We start from the raw sequence: 15031 nt of genomic DNA on the forward strand, positions 1-15031 counted from the left end.
CTCCCATTTTGTCTTTTGCCTTCAACGCCTGATACTGAAAGACTGCCAATTCTTTCACAGAAAACAGTGGGTATTAATGTCACTTAAGTCACTCTCAAATGCACAGTTATCTTCCAGGAATCTCTTGTCTTTTAGCTAAGAGCTCAACAAGCACAACAGAGTCTGATCCACCACATCGGGGAAAATGAATACACAGTGAGATTTCAACTGGAGGGGGGGGGAAAAGAGGAGGATCTACCAAGGCTTAAATTTTACAAATACACAGATATTTCCCTTTCTTATTTGTCTGCAGCAAAGCATTTCAAGAAGAGCTTGCATTTTCAACTGAGATCTTCTTACTGGTCTTATGTGCCTAGTTTTTCAGCTTGTGAGTTAACTCACTGATCAACTGAAATGACCCATTTGTTTAAAAATCAGGAAGGAGATTTTTAAGTAAGAAATCTGGAAGTTACAGAATTTTCAAGAAGATACTCTTAAGCAATTTCCTCCATTTCTAAGAAAAATAACTCATTAATTTACAAAAAAAATAAGAAAACTGGAAAGGTGAGCTAAATGCATAAACTAGGTAAAGCAAAGGAAATTTTTTTCTTGTGAATCTGTATGATCCTTTGAAGTGGTAACTGATACTCTCCCCCTCAAGACTCTTAAACAGAATTCCAGATTAAAGCTTCCCTTTATACTTATACCTCAAGAAGGCAAAAATGCACATATCTATATCTGTAGAAAACAAAGGTGATCTGTGGACTGCTGTGGTCTGGGTTGTTTTTTTGTTTCAAATCCCATACTGTAACAAGCGCTAGCACCCTCCTCCTAAAAAAACCACCCCCAAAACCCCAAACAACAATAACCCAAAAACCCCAAACTAGTAGTGTTTCAAGCAGATGGCCAAGTGTCACCCTGCTTATACACTAATCTGAAAACAGGTATTTCTAAAGGAAAGATTAAACAGTGCTGTTGTACATCTCATCCAGCTCTAACCCACTAAATTGTTTTTTTTTTTCTCCCTCCTCATACTGTACGAAGGCTTTATCCATCTCAGTTTTCCATTGCTTCAGCTCATTTTAAAAATACCTAGTCTATTCATGTTTCTCCACAGGACCCATTTCAGAGCTCCAGAACTGGCTGATCTTCTTTGATCTTGCAGTTTCTAATCATACAGCCAAATCCCATTTGAATATTTAAAACCTCCCACATTTTTTCTCTCAAACAGAACAGCTCTTTCAAGTGGTGCTTGGCAGTCAAGCTGTACAACTGAAATACTGTCTTTGTGTGAACATCTGTCCCACCCTTTCTTAAAGACCTCCCCTGTCACTGAGCCACGCACCACAGCTATCACCTACGTAAAGTGATGAAGGACTATGGCTTGCTAAAGATTGACAACTGTGGATGGAGAGAAATTCAATTTTAAACAACAACTAATTTTATTAAAAGTGTTATCAGGAAACCAGATATCCTTTTGAAGAAAAAAGTTGGACTTCAAGACTCGGGCAGTAATATAAAACGTTATACATGTTGTACACAAGGAACACATTTCTGTGTGATAATTGAAATATTCTATGGTAACCACAATTTATTCTTCCAAGATTTATTCCTTAAGACCAGCTACCAGAAAAAAAATCTCTGAATACTCACAGGACAACTTTTAAACAAACAACTTTAAGAAAATGAGTGAAACCATTCTAGCACGAGTTTCATGAACTACTGGGATAGGCTTTCAGTAAATAACCACCATAGCTAAAACTGATAAACTCAGAAAGTTACCACCACACCACACAGTTCTCCACTGACTGTTGGCAATGCTAACAGTATAATCAAAGGATGATCAAACCACAAGCCATACTCTGGGTTACAACTAGACATCCACACAAGCACTTGAGCAAAAAAATAATAATGCCATTAGACTAACCTTAATCAAAACAAGCCTTGTCATAACCTTTTTACATTGACTATCCAATCACTCAAAACAAAAGAATACAAAACCTTAGATAACTGTAGGTTGTTCAGTTACCTGAGAGTATCAACATGAATAATATACTACCAAAATGCTCAAAGGAATTTGACACCTTCAGTGTCAAGTACAACAGGTAAAGACAGAAAAATACTGGTCTGACAGATTTCACACACTCCTTACAAAAGCCTTCATTTCACAGTTTAGGGGCTACTGAAACGGTCTAACAAATGAAGGTGTAAAATACACCTATGACCTTGCAGCGGTCCTATATTTAACAATCATGCCTTAAGTCCATTAACAACTAATTTGATCACATAAAAATGAGAAGGCATGCTGCAAGGGCAATATTCTAAGCACTGAAATTCAAAATCTTACATCAGCTTTTATCATAACCTCTTCTATCTGATCATTCTAAATGTTTTTCAAAATGTACATAAAAATGGCAACGAGGATAACAGGGCCTGAAAACCCTGAATGTTTGCGAGAATTTTTTAAAAAATAATTAGTGCATATCCTGTGAGTCAACATAGTAATAGCTATGCCCATTAAATCTGCAAAGCACTTGACATTCAAGCAAGTCTGGGTTCTCCTTTCCTGTTAGACACCAATACCTTTCCTAACACCTCAGTCTTATTTCTGCAGTCATGAAGACCAAAATTAATCCCTGCTGCAGTTTGCCAACGTGATATGAGGACACCCCACAAGTTTAAAAGCAAATGTTTGCCATGTTTCAGAAATCCCTTCAAAACACTACAGAAATTACAGACACATCTGTATACAAAGATGTCACAAGATCCCTGAACATCACCTGCAATTAGGCTGCTTGCCTCCACAAACCTCTTCTCAGTACATTTACGATTTTGGACGTGGAAAACTAGCAGCAAAGCAAATCTTACCTTCTTGAACTACACTGGCACTTCCTGGTTCATCCACAGGATCAGACAGTCAGAGCCACTAAGCAGTCTTGCGTCACCTTAATCTGACAGCAATGGCCACACGGAGGCTTGGTATTAAGCTGAGAATCCATTTCGCTAATGGGTTTTTCCAAATATTTGCTATTTGCAAAGGGCTCTAGATTCCACTTGGGGTTTATTAATGGACCTTACTCTAACATATCATACCACCAGTGTCACATCAAATCTAGTTAATTTCTTCTAGTCCTTTCTCCTCCTGCAAATATTTTCTTTGCAAAGCTCTCCTGTGGCTGCTTTATTGTTATTTCTAGGAACCCAGTCTGAGATACATTCATAAAAGTTTCTCCAGCAATTTCAATTCCTTTCCACTGCTCCATTTCCCCACCCAGTCAACCATTTCCCTCAGGCACTGATGCTCATTTGCCCACCCATAACTTCCCTGAAGTCCCCAGTACCAACCTAGGAGGGTTTTGCTTGTAAGCATTCATTATGTGTCACATTGTATCTTTCTCCAAGCTATCTGGGCTGCCACACCAGAAATTACTGAAAACACAAGCTGGCTGCTTCTGTAGATCAGTTTTTATACTCGTGAACACCAAAAGCTATAAGCAGCAATAAAGAATAATATAAAAATACATATTAAACACAAGGTGGAGTCTTGCAGAAGTTGACTGTCAATATCTAACAGCTCTCCCACAACATCGTCACAAAATTTAGCAACCCCATCCAATAAGGTTATTTTACAAATTTAACAAAAGGCTCTCAAACACCTACCACTTCTCTAGTACAATGGGAGACTTTGCTTCAAATCAGACATGCAGTAGCTTCACACAGAAATTACTACGAATTTTTAACATCAGCACAATATTTTCCTTCTACCCTTATTTTACAACAGAGGCATGGGTTTGTGGAAGCCTTCACAGGCAGTCTTTCCTCAGGAAGAGCTCTGAACCTGAGCAATTACAGCAGAAAGCAGCAGTCAACTTTCACGACAATGAACACCAACAAAATGATGGAGGATACACAATGAACTATGGTGGAAAGACAGCTTCAAATTTCTATACTCTAAAATGCAGACTGGGTCAGGCAAAAGTAAGAAAATGCTGCAATAAATGCAAGCATGAGAAAGCACATTAGAAATCAAAACTTCTGGAAAGATACCAATAAACACCATCTCCTCTCCAAAGCTTTATTGGACTACACTAGCCACAACAGCAAAAACAAATGTTTGCCTAGAATAGATATAAACAAATCAAACTGCCAAATGCCTTGATCTAATCGTAAAAAACAAACATTGCCACCCTTCCCAAACCCCACCTGTACTTCTAACTGCTCTTTAACAAAACAAAACCACCACTAAAAACAACCAAATATTTAGAGGTTGTTTCATTGGTAAGAACATTAAACAAGCACTTTATTCGTTATGCTTACATATTTTGCTTACGAATTAGAGAGATTTGTTCCAGTAACACAAATTTACTCAATTTCAGAATGGTTGTATTACAAAGACACTTCTAACTCTCTGTTTTCAAGGAAATACTAAAATTTCTTAAGTATTCTTGGAATTCAGACTATATTTTGTTCATGAGTCATCTTATATTCTAGGCATCGAGTGGCTACAGCTCTTACTACTCTGCCTCCAAACTCCCCTCCAGAATAACTTGTATAAACATAGTTAAGCTCACATTTCAAGTTACTGTGAATACTCAATTCCCCACAAGCTTTATGGTATAATTATCAAATTCTTACAGAAGGCTGCGCTTAACAGTCGCAGTGTTATTCTAGAAACTGTAGCTTTTCTGTTTGAGTAACCAAGTATGTTCTACTTCTTGTAGCTGTTTTGTATAAAAAATAGTCTTTGGAGTTAATATATGTGGAGCCTTATAGGAGTGCTAGGGCATTAAAATAAAAATTCAGTGCAGTACGTTTGCTAAGTGTTTGTGAGACTGAGTTGTATGAAATACAAGAAACTCTGTACAGCACTGATGGGCCTGCATTACCAGCCCAATGCAAATCCAGAAATTTAAGTGCTCAATAGCTCCAACTCAAATGTCTACTGTAGTGTACGTTGTGCCATTGCCCAAGGGATTTCTGCATTTTCGAGCTAATGTTATGTCCAAACATACACATATCATGAAAATTGCATCCTCTGAAAGCAGAATTTTAAGATTAGGGGTCAGTGTCAGCCAGACAATTCCACTAAGATGCCTTTTCGGTAGTTAGGAAAACTTGCCTCAGTTTTCCAAAGAGGGAAGTTACTCTCTCAGGTACTAGCTTGCAAGCACTACTCCTCTTCTCTTTGCCTTTGCTGTCACTAAACAAACAACTAAAAAGAAGTTCTTCAGGTCAGTAGGGCAGAATTCCATAAAGCTCTTCTTACATTGAATAGACCAAGGAACAACATGCCAAGTTTTATTGTGTCGATCTCATGAGGGAGGTTTTCAATTAACCAACATTATCTCAAAGTACCATTAGTAGTTACCATAAAATCAAATCATTTTGACCAAATATATCGATGTTTAGTTGTATAAAACAACATGCAAAGGAACACCTTCAAGCTTTCCCTTCCCAAGTTCACTGACAAGACAACCTTGAATAAAACTTGCCATACTAGCACTTTCATTTAATATAAGGCAAGGTTTATAGGGAGAGAGAATATCTTACAAGACATAGCTGGAACAAACAGACAAGCTCTTCAATCCTGTCTTCAGCTCTGAAACAGAAGCAGCAAATTCCAACCCAAGCTCAGGCCAGGAACAATTTTTTTGAGCTTAACTTGATTAAATTGTCAAAGTGCTTAATTTTTAAGAGAAAAGGATGGTTGGTCCTGTGGAGCAAAAGGGGAGGTAAGCAAGAGGAGATAAAGTTACCTATCTACAGGCGGTAATCACCCCTCCCCCAAAAAACTTAGATAGCTGGACTGAATTATATGGAAAACTATAGTTCCATTAAAAACAGTAATTACCGAGTCTGATTTCTGATATTCAAAAGAAATCAGAATTTCAACTCCTAGGTTCCTCCTTTTAGGGTATTTCTTACAGCTCCTCTTAGAATCACCACTAGGATCAATTACAATTCAGCATGTTAAGTTAATGCCAAATAGAAAATATAAAGATGCTGAAGCTGTTATCTCTTTTAATGTATAGATTAATTCAGGTCTAACTTGCTTGCTTGTATGCCACACATACATCTTCGATATCAGAAGCAAAGTGCATTAAAATTTTCAGTGTAAAAGCTAAATCAAACCTGTAGTGACAATATACTAAATGGTGTTCATTATATACTTAAGTCCAAGAATACAAACTATACAGACTAAGAAAAGCTTACATTGATATTTTCTAACTGCAGTAGATGTACTGTGTAATAGGATTTGACGTCTTCAGATACTAGCCTCACACGGAAACCTGTTTCACTGAATGTCATAACTTCCTCTTCTTTTGTTGGCCAGTACTGTGCACACTTCACCTAATATATTTTTTAAAAAATAAAAGGGAGAAAAAAAAAGAAAAATCTGGTTAAGTATCCCAGTGTCTTGGGCTTTGCATGAGCAGATTCTGAGACCCCATTATTCAATATAGTAGACTCAAGAACCTGCTTCCAGTTTGAGGAATTCTCAAAGTCTAAAATGTTTACAGTCAAGTTACTCCAACTGTTTGAATGGCTAATATGCAGTCTACTTTACCTGTTTATGTTTTCTTGCATCACAGAGCTAGCATGTTTTGAGATATACCTTAAGCCTTCTCCCTCCCACCCCAGTTCTCTACAGTGAACAGAGATCTTTACTCAGCTATTCCAACAACATTTCCCATCTCCATGTCTGACATGCACACTTGCACATTTACATAACTGATGTAACACATCCAGTTTTCCCAAGGCTTGCTGAATATGGGAAGATTCTAATGAAACAAAAGATTGAACTAACAAAGCAATGCAAATCTGTCCCTTATCCGTTATTCCTCTTGCCCTGCACTCAACTTTCTGTAGAAAAATTTTTGCATAAGAAAATGAGTGGCTTTTTAATGGACTAGTCAAATCTTTTTTACTAACAAATCTACTCTGAAGAAAAACCATAAACCTCAAGTGACATGCATTTGTAACTAAAACCCACAGTGGTTTTAGGCACATTAGGAGAAAAACTACATCATAACAGAAGATCTGTATATTCTGCATGTGTACCACCAGCTGTGAAGAATCAAAAATAACTAGACCGGTTTGACAGTTGCTGGGCAGCAGCTTGTCTTCCATGTTATCAATAGTTAAGATCACTACATAATAAATACACTACTCTGTTAGATTTAGAAGAAATAATCTAAAGATACTTAAATTCAGACTTGTCTTCCCACCTTACATTTTGCTCTAGAGCATCTTACACTACTTCTACTCCACCTTATTTTTACCTGTACATCTTCCTTTCTCAGGATGTTACTTTTCACCCTTCTGGATGTATATATTTATTAGATTCTGTTTTCACCAAACTGAATTTTGCATCTTAGCTACATCACTTTATTTTTATATGAAACACACATTATACTGTACTCTGGTGAGAAAGTCTGTTAGTTCTTTCAACATTCCAATCAAATATCGTTCAACTGTATTAAAATTACATGGCTTACTTTACAACTTTAGGCCTAATACCACTTACCGATTCTTTTTCAACAATTCTGTTCAGCATGACAACTGCTTTGGTTTGTTGTTGCCATACCATTAGCCAAAAATGACAACACGTATTAGGTAGCGGACCCTGTATAGTAAAGAAAAAAAAAAAATGGGTGGGAGAATGTATAGGCAAAGCAGTGTTTGAACACAGTTAATAGTTCACTGTGTGAAACAGGAAAAAGGTCTTCCTCCGAAAAGTTTAAACAAATTAAGAGAATGATAGGCAAGAAAGTAATCACACTGCACAGATCATTCCAGTACTTAAAAGTTTTAAAATAAAAAATAAAATTTAAAAATCCCCAACCAAACAACAAAAACCAAAATGGTAAGAACTCAGGGAAGGGATATCTCAGTTCATGTATCAACACCACTGTGCTGTCAGAAGAAAAACTACTGCAGGCATGCTCAGAAGGTACAAGATGAAGTAAGGGGTAAGAAGTATTATTGCAACCTATTTCCAAAAGAACTGAAGAGCAAGAAACCTTTGAAAAGCTTTATATGCAAGCAAGCTATTCATACTTAAATACTCCCTTCAGCTTTTTCTTAAAATAAAGAAAATAAAGCATTCACAACTAGATCAAACAGGCAGTTAGCATGAGATATAACTCACAGAGACAAGGAACCATCCAAATACAAATTATGACTACACAAATCCCCCTCCCCCAGACTCTCAAGCCCTGTAATAACCTAGTAATTGGTACTGCTTACCTGTGTTAAAATATAGTATCTCTGGGCTTCTTCTACGACCACTAGGCTGGCATTGATATAGTCATTCTCGGCATTCTGCAGTTTTACACGACTATGATCATCTAAAATTCAAAGAAAATTAAGACTTAATAATGCACCCATCTTGATGAATACTCTCCAGCAGGCAAGTTAGGCCTGACAAGCAATTAGAAATAAATTCTGCAGTACTAACCAAGCGGCAACCTACAAGCTTATGTGAAACTAATTTCTCACATAACTTTGATAACTGCCTGTCTCATTCTCCCCTCAGCATTCCATCAGAATAATTTCAGGCAGCTATTCACAGAAGCTGCTCAGAAAACTGGAATACAGAGTTTTCTTTAAAAAACCACCAAACAAAGCAACCCTCCCCCACATGCCAAAAGACCCTCAGCTATCCCTCAACATATTTCCTATAACAGCAGCACCATAACACCAGGCAGCACTCTGCCCTATTACACCAGATCGCTCCACTCCATGGTTTCCTTTAAATCAGAATTCCAAGATTTTTGGTGAAGTTTCATAGGTTAAGGTAGAATCACAAAGGTAAACTGACATGGGCAGGGGAGGGTGGGGGGGAACAACAGACAAAACCAACCAAATCTACTTGCAAGAATTCAAATTAAGCTTTGATCAATTTACTTTTCCCTGTAATTTATTGTTTAATGCTATACAAATTAAAAATACTAAAGAAGGGGTGCATGCAAAAGTGTACCTCTTTAACAAATCTTCCAATTAGACAAAGCCTAACCTAATTACACAGTTTCAGTCTCTCAGGATTGCACAGCAAGACAGAAGATTCTCCTATTTATGGCAGAGGCAAGCAAAGGACTCAGTTTAAAATTCTAACATTAACATGAGAAAGATTATCAGACTGTCATAGTAAAACACTGCATAATAGAAAGATACTGTGGCTATTCCTAGAACCTTTTAGTATCTGATTTATCACCCTCTAAGAGACATTTAGGTAATCAGACTTATTCACAGTAAGTAATCCTTCAGCCACTTATTAGAACTGTATTAAATAAACAGCATTTTTAGTTTAAAATCAGTACACAACTGCTTGCCAGCAAACGAGATCCAACTGACTGCAAACCAAACCTCCTGAAGCTCAGCTGCCTAGACAGACTGATTATGAAAGGAGTGTAGGAGAAGAGTAAATAAAAAATAGCAAACTGAATTTTGCTCTTTTTTTTAATTTGCTGTGCTATATCAACAAAATATATCAACAAAAATGAGTTTAAGAGACTTCGACATATTTCAGGAAGAGATTATGGAAGAGATTCTATAAAGAAAGTGACAGAGCTGAGACTGAATTACAGTGCAATGGCAGCACTTAACCCACATTCACCTGGTCTAACTTGGTCTAACCCACAACACTCAAGCAAGGTTCAGACTGATAGCACAGCTGCTATTAAAACATCAGCCCACTTTTCCCTCTCCCATCCCTGCACCAAAAGGCTAATGACAAACATCTTGGGAACTGCACAAAATCCATGAGTTTTGACATGAGCAACTAACAAGTATCATATTCAGTGCAGCTACGATAGCTGAACTCTGATTAAGACCCTGTATCACAGCCAGTCTACACAGCATAAGGCTTATCTAAGAAGTCGAGGAATATGACCCCATATAGGCAAAAAGCTGATGGGAACCAGAAAATTGCTACCAAATTAAACTCTTATCCTACGGACCACTTACATGATTTTATATATACTTTCCATATGTTTGGAAACCTGGGAAAAGTACATTTGGTAGGTCTCGATCTGCTTTTATACTCTCCCTTGCCTATCTGCTACTGGAAAGTGTCAAAGAAGATCTTGCTGAATTCTCTTTTTTTTTTCTTTTGGAAGGACTGAGATTTGGGGTTGTCATCCTACCTCCTTTAGCTGGTAGCTTTTATATGCAGTCACATACGAACATGCAGAGAACAGAAATATGCTGAAAACCTATTTTTAATACAGAAGTGTGAGAAAGTTACTGGTTTAGTCTGTTTTCATTAGCATTCCATCTGTAAGGCAACACCATCTTGACTTTCAGAAGTCTTAATTTATGATGCATCTCTCTGAAGAAAAAAAATATTATCAGAGCCAAAACACAGTAAAATTAAGACACGTGTGCATTTAAAAGTAAAATATATCTCCTTGTATTATTTTGTCTGGATAGGAAAGTGTTACTTTTTCCTTTCACGTATCACTTTATCTGAAATGTTTCTACTGGAGAGAAACCAAGACCTTTGTAAATATTACATGTCATTTGCCAACAGGAAAAACTTAAGATCTTGTTATAGTAAATCACACATACCGGTACTAGTGTTCTCGGAAAGATGACGTAAGCAAGCACTGTTAACAGTTTAATCACCCAGCGGCAGCTGCTGTATTGCTGCCAGTAGGAGATAACTGCCGAGGCCCTGATGAGGTTTCCTACTGTAATCTTTACACACATTTCCAGGCTTATTTTTCCCTTCTTATAAATTATGCTTTGTGAACATGACAAACAGAAGCCTGAAAGTTTTTTTTAAAAGCCCCTTTAACAACTAATTCTATGTACAGACAGCCTACCTCCCTCCTCACCCCCAACTAAAACAGAGGCAATCCTACAAATATCCTGGCATACACTCCACAGGACAACTAAAGCCACCCTTCTTTCAAGGGAAAAGGTTCCTAAGGGACACCATGACCTAGAAACCTCATTCAAACCCCAGCTTGTTCTTCTGAATTAAATTGAAGCAGGCCAACTTTTGACAGAGAGTTAGCTGTAACATATTTCCCGTATGTAAATCATTTCCAGTTATAAAGTACTTGAGATTTATATGAATGATAAACCTATCTTAAAGATTTATCTTAAATGTTGCCATGCCCACAACAGGGAAAAAAAATAGTACTCATTTTCTGAAGTGCTAATTCCCCTATTTTAATAAACTATGCAGCCTGAAAAGGAAGTGGAAACCTTAAAAATGCTTATCATTCTGGCTCCTACACTAAGAAAACTACTCCCAGAACAACCCTGTCTGAGATAGCAAACTCTTATTACTCACTTCAAGTGAAACCCTGTCCCACTGACAACACTGTCAACACTCCTCGTGCCTCAAATAAGGCCAAGACTTCACATTACACATCAATTTGCCCACTCCCTGCTAAAAAGAAAATGACATATCGAGTTAAAACTGAGATATGAAACACTTGGCATTTTGCATCATACAGTTCTTGCAGTTGGTTAATACAAGGTTGGTTGAAAACCTTTCAAGTGTTTTGACGTGAAACCACTGTGTAACTTAAAATTATCTTTTATCCAAGAAGTGTGTCTGGCTCCCCAAATATAGACCTATTAACAACAAAGCAGGGTGAAATGCTACTTAGTGGATTAAAGAAAGTCATAAATAAAACATATAGCTGTAAGCCATCCCAATGACCAAGTCCAACCCTTTCCCGCCTACCAGCAAATCCTCTTCGTTTCACTAATCTAAATCCAGTCTATCTGAGCTGCTAAATTATTCAAATTACAATACCCTGTCACTAGACTTACAGTCTCAAGTTTCAGACATGGCCCAAGGCAAAGAAAAGGTGAAGTGACTTCTTCCCCCCGCCCCCCCCCCATCGCTGACTGTACGCAGTGAATGCCATCTTATCGATCACAGCCTAGCTCATAAGTGAAATGCATTCATACTGAAATATATGCATAACTACTGCACAGGATCCTTACGCTTTTATGCAGGACTATGAAAAAAACCTTGAGATACAATAAAATTTAGATCAGCATGTGTTATAGAATTCCCCTCTTCCCCAACCCCCAAAAAAAGAAGTATCTCCGAAACCAGCATGTTGAGTTTGTTTGTACTGTGTTTCTGGTAACAAGATGTTTTAAAGAATCATTAGATAATGTCATAAAAATAATCAGTGTCAGCTTCTAATATGGACAACAAGAAGTGCAGTAGGCTTATTTTGGACAGACCATCTCCCTGTTCTCAGGGCATACACTCAAAACACAGAACAGAAAGGGAACATTTTTGCAATAATAATTAATCAGCACTATGGGCAAAACCATCCACATAAGCTCCAACTCTGTTCCCTGTAGAGAACAATACTCTCCACATTCCCCTGTCCCTGCTATATACTCTATGAAAACTATAAGCCTAAGGTTGAAAGGTCCAACACAGAGTCTACTAATGGCCACAGGAAGAAAACAAGAGAAATCACTACTCTTCAAGACCCTCCAACAGCAACATGATCTACCAGGCAAAAATGTTCAGACGACCTAAGAAATTGGGCTATGCACATTACAAAGGAAGGCTAAAGATACAACTGCGTAAACCCCCATCTACCCTCGAAAAGAAAAAAAAAACCCAACCAACCCTGCCAATTTTGCCAAGGGGATTTCCTTTTTGCCTCTAAATCTGGGAACACAGTAAGCAGATCTCTAAAGGTGTTTACAGTCAATCTGATACACTAAACTCCTCCAATATGAAACTAAGGATAAGATTTAGAAGGAAAGTGGTAACAGAAATCTTAGAGTTTCATTAAAGTTATCAATAAAGAGGAATAACCTCGCAAGTTATTTTCCTCTTAACAATGTTTTCTGAGAAATGGTTTCATCTGTCAGGAAATGACTGGCTGTCAAACCAAACCTATTTCAGATTAACTTCCTGTTTCAATACTATTACATAGCCAAAATATTCCTCTCCTTATTCTAGACTGATACCAAACTGCTAGACTACTGTTTTTTTTGGCTAAGCAGTAAACTCTTGAGGGCTTTTACCCAACCAAATTTATACACACCATAACTCTTTAGCCAACATAACTGGACACTAACAAAAACATTTATGAAATAGGAGACAATGTGAAACCCAGCTGTAATGGGCAATGATGATTAGCCTTTCCCAGCTAACAGAAATCAACTTTTCCTAGAGATGTATCTAACAGACACAAATTGGTTTCAGTGTGCATGTCTCGAGTATTATGGTTGAAATGGGACAAATTGACCCAAAGCATTTTTCCTGCACTTGTAACTGACATCTCTTCTGTAAGACAGAATCATCTTTGCATTTCATCTTGCAGACATACCACCTCAGATTTTAGACCAGCTTGGCCGCTATCTAGATTAACAACCCATTTTTCTCACAATTTGATGAAAATGTCATATTTCTCCCTAATGATGTCTTATGTCTTACAACACGTTTAAGTAGCTAGATCTTAAGAGTTTAACTGCTAGTTCTGAAGGCCTTTGACTATCAGAGAATATTAGTGTTATCACCCATTTTTCATTTAAATACTATTAAAGAGCAGTTAAATTTGCAAAGTGAAGCACCAAGATGTTACAATTGTGTAAGAGTGAGTCATCTTGCATTTCTGCAATGCCAGTTCCTTGCATACATGCACCATGATTAGATGTGTTTACCACAGTGACCAAACTGCACAGTTATTACCCCAGCTGCTTTGAAATTTAGGTACTGCTATCTTGGAATGTTATTTATCATATATTCCCTTCCAGGTCTCTTTCTCCTCCCAGCTCTCACCTTTGTTACAGAAACAATTAAAGAGTCATATTTCAAAACAAACAGATGTAAAATTCAACAGGAACTAGTTCAAACACAGTGTTATGCTCTGTTCTCCTCACACAGCCTTGCTCCGAGTGCCCAGTTCTGCAGGCTAACTTGGTGGCCCATTTCAAACCCCGCCTTCTTTCATAAATGCTAAAAGGAGAGACACACTTCATGAAGTTCATCACCTTAGTTCAGTCATGATGTTAAATTCATGTCAGCTAGCATGTAATAACTCTAACCCCTTCCTGAACCCAACTACTACTTCAAGATGAGATTTTATCTAACTGTCTCTCTCTGCTTTTGTACAGGGTCCAGGGATTAATACAATCACAAAATTAATTTCCTCCTGGCTAAACGAACATTTCAGAAGCAAGCTTTGCCGTCACCAGGGCAGAGGTGTTTGGTACTCTTCACTACTGTAAAAGGCATGCCATGATTAAAGAAAATTTTGAGCTCCAAGAACTACAGGAGATGAATACAAGTCACACCCCTAAGATATTACTGCAGGCATTATTAGATGCTACTTTAACAACATAATGTCTTTTTATTTATTTCAGAAATGCTCTTTTTAACAAGAAAGAAAAACAACAAACAGGTTGAAGGTAAGCTGCCATTCTCTTTGCAGTAGTGCCTAATAATTGAAATCCACAGGTGGGAGAAATGGTAAATGCAGGGATACAACTTCTGCCACAGAGCTGTATAGGATATTGAACCCAGGAACCAAACTTAAGACTCATGGGTTCAAATTCCATCTTCTGCCTTCTCTTCTTACAACCTCCATCCCAATTTATGTATGAAACAAAGTGAGTAACACATTTTCTACTTTACCACAGGTAAGATGCTAATGCCGTGCTGTAACAGGACAGCAGACCTGAGACACGTAAGTACCTCTGCATAGACCAACAAAGGTTCAGCAGAGGCCTCTCTCCCTTTGCTGAGCATACAGCGGAAGTTAGTAAGCCTTGACTAAATTGAGGTTATCTTCCTCAGAGCTGTACATTCCTCAAACAGACCATACTGGGGAATGCCATGCAGACACAGCAAAGAGGCTCCGCACTGGACTAAAGTTCAGTTCCATCAGAGCGCAGCACTGAGATTCGGCATTCAGCCAGACTGGGTTCATCTGGTGAGAATACACTGCGCAAGTTAGCATTCTGGCAGCAGTCTAATGAGCAGCACACGGTGCTGCATCTGACCGGCATGACTCAAGCCGAGACCCTTTCCGTGTAATTTCGAGAAGTGCTA

General features: G+C 37.9%; 1 protein-coding gene across 2 annotated transcripts in view; it reads right to left on the reverse strand.

The window, feature by feature from the left end:
* PTPN2 (protein tyrosine phosphatase non-receptor type 2) overlaps window positions 1–15031 on the reverse strand; it is a 32363-nt gene that overhangs the window by 12609 nt on the left and 4723 nt on the right. For both annotated transcript variants that reach the window (XM_064443056.1, XM_064443055.1), the window contains exons 3-5: window positions 8230–8330; window positions 7508–7606; window positions 6193–6330 (exon numbers count right to left, since the gene is read on the reverse strand). In XM_064443056.1, coding sequence (XP_064299126.1) covers window positions 6193–6330; window positions 7508–7606; window positions 8230–8330 — 338 coding nt within the window. The remainder of the gene's footprint in view (window positions 1–6192; window positions 6331–7507; window positions 7607–8229; window positions 8331–15031) is intronic.

Source organism: Phalacrocorax carbo, chromosome 2, assembly GCF_963921805.1.
Source record: "Phalacrocorax carbo chromosome 2, bPhaCar2.1, whole genome shotgun sequence".
In the NCBI taxonomy this organism is placed as follows: domain Eukaryota; kingdom Metazoa; phylum Chordata; class Aves; order Suliformes; family Phalacrocoracidae; genus Phalacrocorax; species Phalacrocorax carbo.